We start from the raw sequence: 14,129 nt of genomic DNA on the forward strand, positions 1-14,129 counted from the left end.
GCACATGTAATATACACACGTAGGTACACATATTTTGCATCCCCCTGCAGAGGCGAGCTTTTCAATTTGGGAAAACTAAAATATTTTAATATTTTTTCTTCTATGTTCAAATTCTTTTGTTATTTTTAATTTTTAAATTTAGTTATTTTTAGTTATATATATATATTTTTTTCTTCTCTTCTTTGCATTTGCGAATGTAAGAAAGTTAAATTCGTAATTTCTTTCTACATTTCTAATAATGGATAATATTACTCTATGGCGGTCCTTTTTTTTTTTTTTTTTTTTTTTACTATCAATCATTTCTTTACATAATAGGGTAAAGGAACCAATTCAATATAAGTGAACATTCCACAGAAATGGATCATTTTTTTTTTTTTATCACAAGGCGTCGTTATTACAATGTATGTGCGATTGTACGCATCTACTTTTTTTTCCTCTTTTTTTAATACTACTACGGTATAGAAAATATTGTTGCTACATAATTCCCACACGGGGCACAACCTTAGAGGTGTATGAAGAAAGAATAAAGGAGAAGGGGTTACTCAAATCTTTTTGCGGTTGACAAATAAACATTGTATGGAACATGAATTTGGTTGTGATGTGAAATTCGCTTAATTCTATTTGCATCTAGAGAGTGTCTTTCTCTTTTCGTTAGGTTGTCCAGGAATAATACTAATAAATACCAAGAATAGTGCAATTATGAGGTGGAATGCAGATATGTACACATTATTATGAAAATTATGAACAGGCTAACGAAAAGAATGTAATGAATTATTTTTATATAAATGTTGAGTAACTAAGGTTAGTCGGAACGCGTGAATATAAACGTTTTTAATAAGAGTGAAGATGTTTTACGATTATGCTTTGCTGAATGGCATTTCACATGAGGAACGCACTATTATATTGTGTAAGGTATTTTTACAGCAAGGCACACATTAAATGTGAGGAAAAAAAAAAAAGAAGAAAATATATATATTTGTATATAATTTGTCCGGATCAACAATTTCATTTTTGCAGTTAAGGTAACATGTACTTCACATGAAGTAAATGTGGGATTATAACAAAAAAAAAGAAAGTACATGATTTTGGCTTTAGCAAGGTAGGAAATCGCGATTCAATTATTTTTCAATTGGCAAAGACAATAATATATATTATCATTTTTTAATACTTAAATTATTTCCTTAAGTGTAATTTACCAAAATAATAATGAAATGTTGTGTTAATTAAAAAATTGAGTTATATATAGTACCGTGAACTATCATTTCCTAGATTAAGGGAAACACATAATATTGTATTATGTATTGTGTCTGAACAAATGTGAGAAAAAATATATACGTGGTGAATTTACACAAAGAAGAGAAAAAAAAGGAATAAATAAAAAAATTAATTCCTAATAAAAAAGAAATGAGGGAACATTCTATAAGAAGAAGCACTCTCTGCATAAGGTATCTATGGTAATCATTAAATAATATATTACATATAGAATATAAAGGTCTTGTGGGTTATATGTGAATATATAGAACACAGTAGGACACATTTTTCTTAGAATGCATTTCCTTTCATTATATCAATGAACAATTTTAATTATATATAAATAAACAGTACCATATATGCACAAACCATGTGTAAAAAAAAAAAAAATAAACAATATCATAAATTACAATAGTACTCTGGCATAAGTTGTCATAATATGTATCGACCTCATCATAAATATATTACAAAACATCATAAGAAATCGATCTAGCAAATACGTAAAAAACAATATAACATCAAAATTATCCATTAAAGTGGAATACTTATATTACTACTGATTTCTCAAATCTTCTGTATTTGTGGTTTTTTTTTGAGGAAGTTTTGTATTTCCACATTTTATTTGACATGTATTTTCTTTTCCTTTAGGCCGTATAATTGAAATAGCAGCCTTCGAAAAGACGAGTCCTGTTATTATTTGGAATGCAACAGCTAATATGAAAAATACTTCTATGCATTCTGTAAGATAAATATACATGCCATAAGCGAATAAATTCAAAAGGTACAAAACTAATGGATAAGGAATTGAAAGGATCAATGCGAGGCACAGGAACTTTTTATTTTTTCTTATAGTATATAACAATTTACTGAAGAATGGTCTGGGTTTGTTTTCCATTTTTCCGTCTGGTGCCTTATTTTTCATGTCTCGTGACTTTTTTAATTTAACCTTAGAATCTGACTTTCTAAACATTTTACACACCGCGGTGTTTCTGCAGAAACCTGCACTAGGACTAACGGGAATTTTATTTTCCTGTCGTTTTTCGTCCATATAAGAACGAATTTCATCAGTTGTATGAATTCCTTTTCCACTAGAGGACCCTTCATGCTCATTAGGGTATTTTGATGATAAAGCCATTAAGTTACTTTCATCCTCCCTATCGTTATCATAGTCATCACCATAATCATCATCATCGCCGTAGTAACTTTTTGAACCGTATCCTTTTGAATGATCAAAATGGTTCTTTAATGTACTGGGTAATTTTTTTGCATCGTCGAGTAGATCCATTGGATTATGTGTTTTTCCAACTTTGTTCACATTTCCATATTTATCACTCGATGGTTTAGGGAAAAGGTCGTCTTGGGCAGGATATTTGCTTGGTGACTTATTTCCTTTATTGTGAAATGTATGTCGTTTAGAATTTAAAGGTTTTCTATAACTGTCATCATGATTATGACGATAGTCTTCCCCATTATACTTATCATACTTATCATATTTATCATATGTATCACGATATTTTTTATGTCCTTGACCATCCCGATCATCGCCATATTTACGATTGTTTCTATCATCATGGCCATGCTTACGATTGTCCCGCTCCTGTGGATATCTGCGATCATCACGATATTTACGATTGTCCCCATTATCATGGCGCTGTTTTCGACCGTCACGATATTTGCAACCATACGCCTGTTCTTTTTCTTCATATTTTTTGTTTTTATATTTTTTGTTTTTATATTTTTTGTTTCCATATTTTCTGTTTTTATATTTTTTGTTTTTACATTCTTTGTCTTCCCCATCATAATTATAATAATCTGAATAGTTGTCCTTGCTCCTGCTATTGCATTTAGTGGATGTGTACTTTTCACCTTCAGCTAAAAATTTAGACTTTGGTTTATGTTTGCCACCTTTGGTTAAGGAAGAAATTGGTCTTTTCAATTCCCCATCCGTCATTATATTATTGAGTTCTTCCATAAATCCGTCCTTGTCTAACAGTATTTTTGTTGTCCCTCCAACGTTACTTTCTTCGTCACTGCTTATTCCAAACATAATGTCTTCTAATGAGGAAAAGCTGCTATTATTGTCCACATATGTATTCCCCTTTTCCCTTAATAAACGACTGCCGCGTACATCCGACACATTTTTCCTGCGGATTATGTTATTCCATGTCTTCCCAAACTTGTTCTAAAAGAAAAAGAAGGAGGAGGTTAATATAAGCGGAAAACTAACACAGAAAAAAAATATGTGTGTGAGGGGAAATGTTCTTCAAATAATGGGATTATAAAGAAAACACCTTGTAGTAATAACATTTAGCGTTTACGGATAAGAATGCACCAAAATGGCGCAGACATACGCATAGATATATACGTACAGACAACTTTTCTTTTTCAAGTTAACTGTTAAGTCTAACCTCGTTCGCATATTCGTAATTATTCCATAATAACAAGTACAGTGCAAACCATTTGGTGAAGGAGAAGCGGAATGAAGTGTACATTTTTCTTCTTATACTATTCCATTTAAATAGGACCTCCTATGCTTCTGGTAAGGAATAAACTTTTTAACATAACATATTATGCATTTGTCTTATTCTGTTCCATTTAAATAGGACCTCCTATTCTTCTGGGCAAAAAATAAATTATTCATGTGTCCTAGGCTACTGCATTCACTTGTATGCGATCATATGCTTCCGGTAAGACGAAAAAATAAACTTTATATTAGCAAGGTAATGTTTGGATCATGTTGGTATGAAAAAGAAATTGTGTAAACATTACGTAAACAAAATGTGTGCATAATGCATTATTTAAAACGGAGGTTGAAAGAAGACTCCTTTCCTCTTTTTTCAAATAAAATTAATTACACATGCATATATAAATTTATAACTATGTACATTTATACAACTGTATACGTATATAGCATAAATGTGCACTGAAATATAATGTACCTTAAGTGTAAAAAAAAAGAAATAAGGAACAAATTAATAATAATATAAAGAAGGGGGGGGGGCATATTTTCGAACTATACTTCACACCAAAAAGTACAGATGTAAGAACGAACAAATCACATTAATTCATCATGCTTATTAACTAATAAATATTACATACATTATATAGCAAAATAACAGAAAAAAAAAAAAAGGAAAGGAAAACAAATAAAAGAAAAAATAAATACAAATATATTGAGAATAGAAAATTGTTTTGAAAGTTTCCCCTTGGAGCTAAGTGTATAGTACAAGTTGCTGCATAAATATGAGGTACATAAAGGTGCGTTCTCTTTTTTGGGGGGGAAAAAAAAGAAAACCTCTAGTAAAAAAAACTTAAAGGATGCTGAGAAGAAAAAAAAAAAAAGAATGGACTGATTTTGCGCTACATAAAAAATTCCTTCTATTGAAAGATGGAAAAAGAAATATAATGTGGAGCAAATTGAAAACGGAAAACGATATGCATTATTTTATCGCTTGAGCCCCTAAACCCTAAGGACGCACACGGAATAAAGGATTCAGCGCTGTGGAAAAAAAAGGGTCACACATGGGAAGGAAAAATATATGCCCCCCAAGAAAGAATCAAAAAAAAATTAAACAACAATAAACCATTTTAAATGGTTCATTTTGATGTAATAAATTATAATAATATACGATTCTAGTGGAAATATATTTTTTTTTCACGCGTGAATATGTTACTTTTTTTCGCCTGTAGTATATATTTATATACTGAAATAATAATGAATTTTTCCTCCCATGGCACACTATATTTTTTATTGTAATTTTTTGCATTAGCACATTAGCATTACCATGAGCATTTAATAAATTATTAAAGACATTTTAATCCAATTTAATCAAGAAAAAAAGGAAATTACACAAAGATGTACCTAAGTATACGTAACAAATCTTTTTTATGAATTTACATAAGTAGATGTAAAAGGAAGAAAAGAAGAAAGAAGGAAAAAAAAAAAAGAAAAGAAAGAAAAAAGTACGAACAGCAAAGGACACATGCGTAAAAACTATATCCATTCTGTGTATATATAAATCTAAAAATATATGTATGCCAAATGAGGCAGATTCCATGGAAAATAACCCTCCTTTAAGAAGCGTAAGAAAATGCCGCGAATGAATAGACATACGGTACACTACTATGGGGCAAAGACATTTGTCGTGCTGCTAGATTTAGAATTACACATAATTGTGTTAATTTTTTTTTTTTTGGAAACTTTAAAGAGAGAAGCAGTGCGGACACGCTCTTTACAAAATTTATGCGAACAAATTGGGAAGATCTTCTTGCGTAGTGTAAAGAAAAAAAAAGAAAAATAGAAAAAAAATAGAAAAAATAAATGCATATTCTAAACAAAGCATGGACGAATTTTGGTATAACGGAAATTATGATTAGACATCTAATATGAGCCATGTGCATTTGATATGCTTAACAAGTTTCATACATTTAACAAGTTTGGTACGCTTAACAAGCTTGGTATGCTTAATAAACTTCGTGTGATTAACCCCTTTAGCCTCTTCTAAACGTTCACCATAGCAAGAACGTACATAATACACTCGACAAAATATAAAAACGTAGGCACTGATAAAGCAGAGAAAAAGAAGGATAAAGGTTCTCTTCTCCGTCTCTCACTACTTCCTTTTTTTTTTTTTTTTTTACCTTCTTTCCTTCATTCTTTCATTTCTTTTCCTTTTTTCCTTTCTTTTCCTTTTTTCCTTTCTTTTCCTTTCTTTTCCTTTCTTTTCCTTTCTTCATTCCTTTCTTTCTTTCATTCTTTCATTCTTTCATTCTTTCTTTCATTCTTTCTTTCTTTCTTTCTTTCATTCTTCCTTTCTTTCCTTCTATCCTCCCTACTCCAAAGAATAGCAAAGTACGGATTCGACCAATCAACCAACCACCGCTCCCCTTCTTATGCTTAACCCCTGGTCAGTTCTGTCTCTTGTCCGCATGAACTGGCGTGTCCCGCTTCTCCCCTGTTCCATTGTCCCTTCCTGGATGCACCCACATTTGAGCAGTTCCTTCCCCTCAAGGGGCGCTAGACGTCCATCTTAAATTAATCGGAGCATCGGCTTGTCTGCCAGCAGATTTACCTCTTCAAAAGGACCATTATTTCCATAAACAACAGGTTATATTGTTCTTCCCAGAACTCTAAACGTTAAACCCTAAACCCTAAACCCTAAACCCCCCTAAACCCTAAACCCTGAACCCTGAACCCTGAACCCTAAACCTTAAACCCTGAATCCTAAACCTAAACCCTGAACCCTAAACCCTAAACCCTAGACACTGAACCCTTAACACTAAACCCTAAATCCTAAACACTGAACACTAAACACTAAACCCTAAACCCCAAATCCTCAACTCTGAATCTTGAATCCTTAATCCTAAACTCTGAACCCTAAACGCTGAACCCTAAATAACCCATATAGATAAAAATAACCCACACACATAGATATATAAATAACACCACATATAGCACATAGATAAATAACACCCACATAAAACTACACATAGCAGTAACCCACATATAGAAATAACACACCCACATAGATAGAAATAGCACCCACAAATATATGAATAACCCTCATAAATAGCGCATAAATAATATAACACCCACACATAGATATAAGAAATAACCCCCCCACATAAAGTAACATAGATAAAATAATTATATATAGAAATGTACATATTGAATAACGGAAGCAAAGATGCAAGAAGTGGTACGCTTTATTTACCTATTCAAAATATATGAATATTATAAATACACAGTATTCTATGCGTAATGTTAAAAAAATATAGGAGGTACATATGGAAATATACATTTACCTACATGCTCCATTTTCTGCCAAATATACCCTTAGGGGAAGGTTTCGGAAAAACTACCCTCAAAAGAAAGGTACGATGAACTGGATAAAGGCATGGAGTTTTCCGGGAACACGGGCAAAGAGGAATGTGTAGGACCAGATGAGGATACTTTGAAGGCAGTATTAACAGCTCAGGGGGTTAATGATCTCACTTTGGCCAAAAAAATTATAGGGGCCTGGCGTCACGCGTGCACAAAGAAACAGACGGAGCGCAATGGTAAGTGGTGCCACTTGTTCTATTATTGGGTAGGTGATAAAATAAAGGGGGAATTGACGGGGGGCCATGAGCTCCATGCGGCCATAGAAACAGTTTTCCTTCAATTGGGGAATCCGAGGTTCGGGGGTGGATGCACGAATCTATACCCACAAATTAGTAAAACTCTCTTTGAGCAAGCTGAAACACTATTTGATTACAACTATAACTATAAAATCCTGACTGAACAGACGGGAATTTATGACCAGGGCACTTGTATAAAATTGAAGGACAAATTGGGGAGTGCTTCAAATGCCTATTCAAGTATAACTGATACTTGTGATACAGATCTCATTAATTCATATTGTATGAACTTTACTGCAATCTCTAAGGAGGACGAATATAAAGCACCACAGGAAATAACATGTACTCCACGGGCACTACCTTTACCTGAAATAACGGTAAAAAAGGGGGGAAAAGGAATCACAGTTCCTGTGTGCGCTCTTCCTTCTTCCCTATTTAAAAGTGGACAATTATATACATTATGTGCATATATAACATTTTATCCATAATATGTCTAATGAACAAGTAGGGAATACATATATGCATATATTCCTTCCTTACTTACAATTATAGGGGGAAAAATGTAAGAAAGATCTAGCCTCACAGAAGGTGTATTGCGAGCTGGACGAAGCTCAAGACAAGTATGAGGAAAGTCAAGTGACCAACTTGGGAGATGTGAAAAGTGCACTTACAAGTACAATAGGCCAATACAACAGTATGGGAACGTACGCAGAAGGCACTGTAAAAGCATATTGGCATGCACACCGGGGAGGTTTGGGAAATTTGTTCAATAAGGATGATCGTTGCAACTTCCTCTATTATTGGATAGGGGATACACTGTTCCAAACTATGAGGAGACCTGAGGACTTTTCTACCGCTATGAATGAAGTCTACAACAAGTTGAAGCAGCTGCAAGGGCTGCAAATTAATGACAAATGTGGTGTTATGTACCCGAACATTAGCAAAGACATTTTCACTAAAATGAAGAAAGTATATAATTATACTCACGATTGTACAATTATGGAAAATTGCAGGGGGGGTTCTCGGAGCCCCGGTGCTCCATGTCCTTCGGAACCCCCCGAACATGTGCAAGAAACTTGCACAGCTTATAGACAAATGGAAATAGAATGCAGGGGCGAGACTAATGAACCTAATTATTGTGACGACTTCAACTCAAAATATAAGAAGTACTTGAAGGAGGGACCCCTAAAGTCCAACTGTATGGTTGTGAGAGATGCCACATAGGCTACGTCAGGAGTAGGTGTTGCACCTGGTGTAGGAGTTGCACCCTATAACATTTTCAAGGTCCAATGACTCCTGATAACACTGAAACCAGCATTTTATTCATTCTGTTCACTTCTTAGGTAATCCGGAACAACCTCAACAAGAAACGCCTCCTGCAGAAGGAACATCGGGAGCCACCACTGGTGTAGTAGGTAAGTTCATATCTTAATAGGCAGGAAGAAAGAAAAGAAAGAAAATAAAAGACAGAAGGAGTAAAAAGAAGGAAGAAGAATACGCTAAGATTATTTCATGTACTTACTTATTTCTCAGCTGCAAGCACGGAAGGGAGTGCTGATTCTGGTAGTGGTGTGGTACCTGCCGTGTCTGGTGGCGTATTGGCCACAGTAGGATTACCAACAATTGCTGCTTTCCTCCTTTACAAGGTAAGTAAAATTACAACACACTTGTCACCAACCACCTAACAACCCACCTACCATCACCCCTAATAACCTTTCCTTCCTTCCCTTTATTCCCTTCAGTATAAACCATGGTCTTCTTGGTTTGGTAAGCATTCCTCTGGAAATGGAGGAAGAAGTAATAGAAGAAGAAGAAGAAGATCAGCTGGACACGAATTCGATGCGTCCACAGAAGACACCTTAACAGAATATTCCACACTTAGTTCAATGATAGGTGACGATTCTACAGATGAATCATCCGTATTTGGTGGTAGGCCAGCATCCAGAGGAAGAAGTAATAACAGGAGGGGAAAGAACATTAGTTATAAACGTATGTAACACACATTGTGGAATGTAGAACATTCGAATGTAACATTGTATGAGATGTTCCCTTCCTTCCCTGGAAGAAGGACATAAATAACACCGCGCACGCAGCTCATACCATGCAGAAACAGGTTGATATTTCTTTATTTCCTTTTTTTATATTTTATTTTGTATTTAAGTGTTTACCCTCATGTGTAATTAATATAAGGGAAACAAATTTTCCCAGTTTACGGAGGTGCTGGGAAATTCTTTTTACTTAAGGTCCAACATGTTCATTAAATTTTTTTTTGTTACAAAATTTTGTTTTTGTAATTTTTCTTATCTTAATAATTTGTTTTTATTTTAATAATTTTTTTTTTCCTTCTCTCCTTTCTACGGTCCAATTATGAACATTTGAAAAGGTGCTCCAAATTGTGCGCGGGTGCGCGCGAGTTGTGGGGTGCCGCGAAGGAGGTTCACCTGCCCGCCTTCTTTTATGTTATACACATCTTTTAAATGCGCGATTCATACAAAAGTGCACAATTACACAATGTCTTCACAGAAGAGAAAGGGAAAAGCTGCCTCATTCCTTGTGTGTTCATTGTAATTTAGGTATAACATTAGTCCAAAAAAAAATGTCAAAAAAATTAGCCAATTAAAAAAATTGTGCTAATGTAAATTTGTCACACAGAAAAAATTGCACAAAAAAAAAATTGTCAAATAAATTGTCGAAAAAAATGCCCTAATATAAATTTGTCACACAGAAAAAATTGCAAAAAAAAAAAGAATTGTCGAAAAAAATGCCTTAATATATAAATTTGTCACGGAAAATTGTGCAAGAAAATGCCCTAATATAAATTTTGTCACACAGAAAAATTTGCGAAAAAAAAATTTCAAAAGAAATTGCCCAAAAAATTGTCCAAAGAGAAAAAATGCCCTAAAATATAAATTTGGCACAAAAAAAAATTGCAAAAAAAAAAAAAAGGAATGTCAAAAAAAAGTTGTCCAAAAAGGGAAAAAGAATTGCCCTAATATAAATTTGTCACAGAAAGAATTGCGGAAAAGGAAGTTGTCCAAAAAAAAAGCAAAAGCAAAAAATAAATAAAAGGATGAAACATTCTTAATACAATAAAACTATATAAAGGAAAAAATTAAAAAAAAAACCAGTAATGTGAGGGCACATATTATGCATGTATTCCCCCATTATATAATGAGTACCGCATGCCGAAGAACAGAAGCACAACTGAATACAACAGCAACGATAACAACAGCAACGATAACAACAGCAAATTTTTGCGCAAGAAAAATTTGAATGAATCACACATTCCCTATATTTCCCCTTTTCTATGAATATATATATGTGCTTAATGCAGAATATATACATAAAAAAAAGGAAGCACATGTAAAGCAAAGCACAAAATAAATTGTTTCAAAAAGGGAGTGAGCGAATTGTGTACAATATATATATGCATAATCCTTAATAAAGGAAATCTAAGGTTAAAAAGAAATATTTAAATCTGAATAAAATAATTAAAAAATTTTTCACCATAAAACGGAAAAAGAATTATATTCTTAAAGGGGGTAAGGAACAAATAATGGTAATAAGGAGCAGTAAACGTGTACGTAAGTGCACGCAGAGTATAATAACATGGGAAAAACAGAGTAAATAAAAATTATGGCAAAGTATGATCTTCAGCTTATCCTTCCCTTGAGTTCAATAATTAATGCTTCACATAAATAAGTAGCACACAAATAACATATGTACGTCTGTATAATGTAGGTTCACAGTAACATGAAGTTTTCTGAAGGAAGAAAAATAGATTTTTTAATGAAAAAATAGAGGCTTCATGTGTACAATTAAGTTATAGTCATAAAGGAAGGGTAGAAGGGTGCCTATGTAAGAAATTAAAAGTAATGGGGCCAGTAATAGTGAACAATAGGATAAGTGAATAAAGTAGGTTACAGAATATACATGAAATACTAGTAACCAACGGGAATTAGGGAAAATGTCGGATGAAGTAAGTAAGAGAAAAGTGAAAGTGCAGCGTATTAGATAGAATACATAGAATTAATATATGTGAATATATGATGTAGAATGCACCTTACAATTAATGAATTTATAGGAAACATGCCTTAAGAGGCAGAGCTCCCAAAAATTATACTATGGCGATTTTAATAAAGAAGTAGGGGGGGCTACTTGCGATGATATGTGTATTCAGAAAAGGGAAGAATTAAAAGGTATACTGAATGGAGATGAAAATGCAGAAACTATAGCACAAACAATTGCAGAAGGTTGGTGTGTTGTGAATAGTAAATGCGGAAAGCAGAAACCGCTCTTGTTCGATGGTGTTACTTTTTATTATTGGTTGGGAAATGAAATATCCAATGTAGTAGGAGATGAAGAGGGAAATTTTCGGAATACTATAGGTACTATATGTGATAAAGTAAAGAGCACTGTTGGAGGGAAGGAATACCCTTATATGTGCCCTAAGGTAACGAAAAAACAGTTTCAATGGTTAAAAGTAATATACGATTACACTCTTAATTATAAAAATGGAAAGGACACCATGGTAAGGAGGGACAATGCATGTACAGATCAATGTAGGAGCTACGTAAGGAATATTAAAGATAAATATGGAAACGAGAGAGAAATATGTAAGGGAAGTGGAGTAACGGACTGTTATAAGGAAATTAGGGGAATGTTCAGTAGTAGAGCAGGAAGAACAATTAAGGAACCATCAAAATTAACATGCCAACCTCCTATAGCAGTCAAACCTGCTACAGCAGCAAAACCTGTTGCAGCAGTACGACCTCCCGCACCACGAGCAGCAGCAGAACATCTAGGACAACCAAGAGGTGAAGAATCCTCAAGGGATGGAGTAACTTCCCAAAGTGTACATTCTAGACCTGAAGCAAGACCTGCACCACCTGAACCACCAGGTGAACCAACACGCCAAGCAGGTAAGTATGTTATAGAGTGAAAGGCTAAATCAAAAAGGGAGAACTACATCTTAAGTATAAAGTGAGAAAATTATATACACACACCTTATGTATAGAGTAAAACTATACACACCTTAAGTAGAGTGAAACTACCTTGGGGGAGGAGCTGACCTTAAGTAGAGTACCTCCACAGAAGGGAGGTAAAAGGAGTAAAAAACTCCCATGTAGAATGTGTTATTCCACACACAACATTCTCCCTACTAACACATTTCTAGAAGAAATGATACATGGTGCATGGTGCACCCAGAGCATCCTGGGCTTATAATATTTTATGTATTCTATTTCATATATTCTTCATTCTATTTGATATATTCTTTATTATATTGTACACATTTGTTGCTACTTATTTTTTAGGTTCACAAGGTGTAAGGGGTGAAGCAGGTCAACCGGGTGTAAAGGGTGAAAGGGGTGCACCTGGTCTAACAGGTGATAGAGGTCCACCAGGTGAAAAGGGTCCAAGGGGAGAACCTGCCTCTGCTGAAACCGCTACTCCAGCTCCTGTAGAAAGAGCCCCTGATGAGAAAGCAAGGGAAGACCCTGACACTGCTGGCAGTAGACAAAAGGAGGGTGTTGCTGGTGTTGATCTTGGAGGCGGTGCCTCTGGAAAGGATACTGTATCCAAGGATGCTACTAAAACGAATGGTGACCATCAGGGACCACAATTACAATCCGCACAGGATGGACCAAGTCCCCATTCATCTTCGGAAACATTACTATTAGGGACAGGTGGTGCCCGTCCTGCCGATGCTACCACCATCCCTACCATCCCAATTGTATCTGCCACGTTGCCTACCATAGCAGGAATTGGAGTCATTACTTTCCTGTTGTACAGAGTAGGAACAGTTATAATAAGAATATGCACATACATAATGTGGATAATGGGTATTGTACCTTCTAGGGAATAAATATAAAGAATGAGCTGTATTATACATGGTCCATGTTCCTACCCTTACTTCCTTCCTTACAGTACACTTCCTTATTCCGTGGGATAGGTAACTCCTCCTTTAAAGGAAAAAAAAGAGGAAAAAAAAGATCCATTGAACAGAACTTGGTTATGGAAACGGACGACGACGATTCTATCGACTACTCCACCGAATATGCAACAACAGAACATTCAACAGGAGGAGGCTCCACATTAAACGACTCAACATTTGACTCAACGTATGATTCAACGGAAGAGTCTACAGTGGAGGATTCAGTAGAGGATTCTAACACAGAATACTCTGTCCCATATACTACTACTATAGTACCATCATCATCTAGAATAAGAACCAATACAGCAGGAGATCGTCGAAAAAATATACGTTATCATCCTATATAATGTTATTCTCACCTACAGAGCAAAAAAAAAAAAAAATAGAAATCTATTATTGCTGCTCACATCACAAGTAGCACATATAAAACATTGGATGTGTAATGTGACCCACTTAATATAAAGCGTTATGCGAAGTTCACAAACTGCAAAGGACAAAGTGGCACTTCATTCCTATTTTTCCTTATTTCTCTCTTTCTTTATTTCTTATTTTTTTTGTGCGTTGAATTTTGAATTTTTTTTTTTTTTTTTTTTTTTTTTTTTTTTTCAACCTTGTTTTTAATTCATTTTGTTTTTTTGTAATATTTTACGCCGTGTAATTTTATTTTGCGCGCGCTTGCTGGTGCACGTTGCACTTCTTTTCGCACAGTAGCGACGGCAAGCACGGAAATATTTTGTGCATTTTTCTGCTTCGGGGTTGTTAATTTACTGTTTCGAATTTTAACATTTCGTATTACATATTTTAACTGTGTGTTCGTCGTATT

At 34.4% G+C, this 14,129-nt stretch overlaps 3 protein-coding genes across 3 annotated transcripts; 2 read left to right on the top strand and 1 right to left on the bottom strand.

Moving 5' to 3' along the window:
- Nucleotides 1-1,804: 1,804 nt before the first annotated feature.
- Nucleotides 1,805-3,743, bottom strand: PCOAH_00023330 (Uncharacterized protein; the record flags this gene model as incomplete). Its single annotated transcript, XM_020059140.1, has 2 exons — nucleotides 1,805-3,433; nucleotides 3,660-3,743. The coding sequence occupies 2 exons, from the start codon at nucleotides 3,741-3,743 to the stop codon at nucleotides 1,805-1,807; spliced, it is 1,713 nt and encodes a 570-aa protein (XP_019914492.1).
- Nucleotides 3,744-6,938: 3,195 nt separating this feature from the next.
- On the top strand, nucleotides 6,939-9,368 carry PCOAH_00023340 (KIR-like CYIR protein; the record flags this gene model as incomplete). Its single annotated transcript, XM_020059141.1, has 6 exons — nucleotides 6,939-6,950; nucleotides 7,092-7,748; nucleotides 7,924-8,569; nucleotides 8,715-8,786; nucleotides 8,905-9,017; nucleotides 9,114-9,368. The coding sequence occupies 6 exons, from the start codon at nucleotides 6,939-6,941 to the stop codon at nucleotides 9,366-9,368; spliced, it is 1,755 nt and encodes a 584-aa protein (XP_019914605.1).
- A 1,970-nt stretch (nucleotides 9,369-11,338) lies between these two features.
- Nucleotides 11,339-12,313, top strand: PCOAH_00023350 (Ubiquitin carboxyl-terminal hydrolase; the record flags this gene model as incomplete). Its single annotated transcript, XM_020059142.1, has 2 exons — nucleotides 11,339-11,350; nucleotides 11,456-12,313. 2 exons carry the CDS (start codon nucleotides 11,339-11,341, stop codon nucleotides 12,311-12,313), a joined length of 870 nt encoding a protein of 289 aa, XP_019914309.1.
- Between the last annotated feature and the right edge of the window lie 1,816 nt (nucleotides 12,314-14,129).

The sequence above is a fragment of the Plasmodium coatneyi genome, chromosome 8 (genome assembly GCF_001680005.1).
Source record: "Plasmodium coatneyi strain Hackeri chromosome 8, complete sequence".
In the NCBI taxonomy this organism is placed as follows: Eukaryota; Apicomplexa; class Aconoidasida; order Haemosporida; family Plasmodiidae; genus Plasmodium; species Plasmodium coatneyi.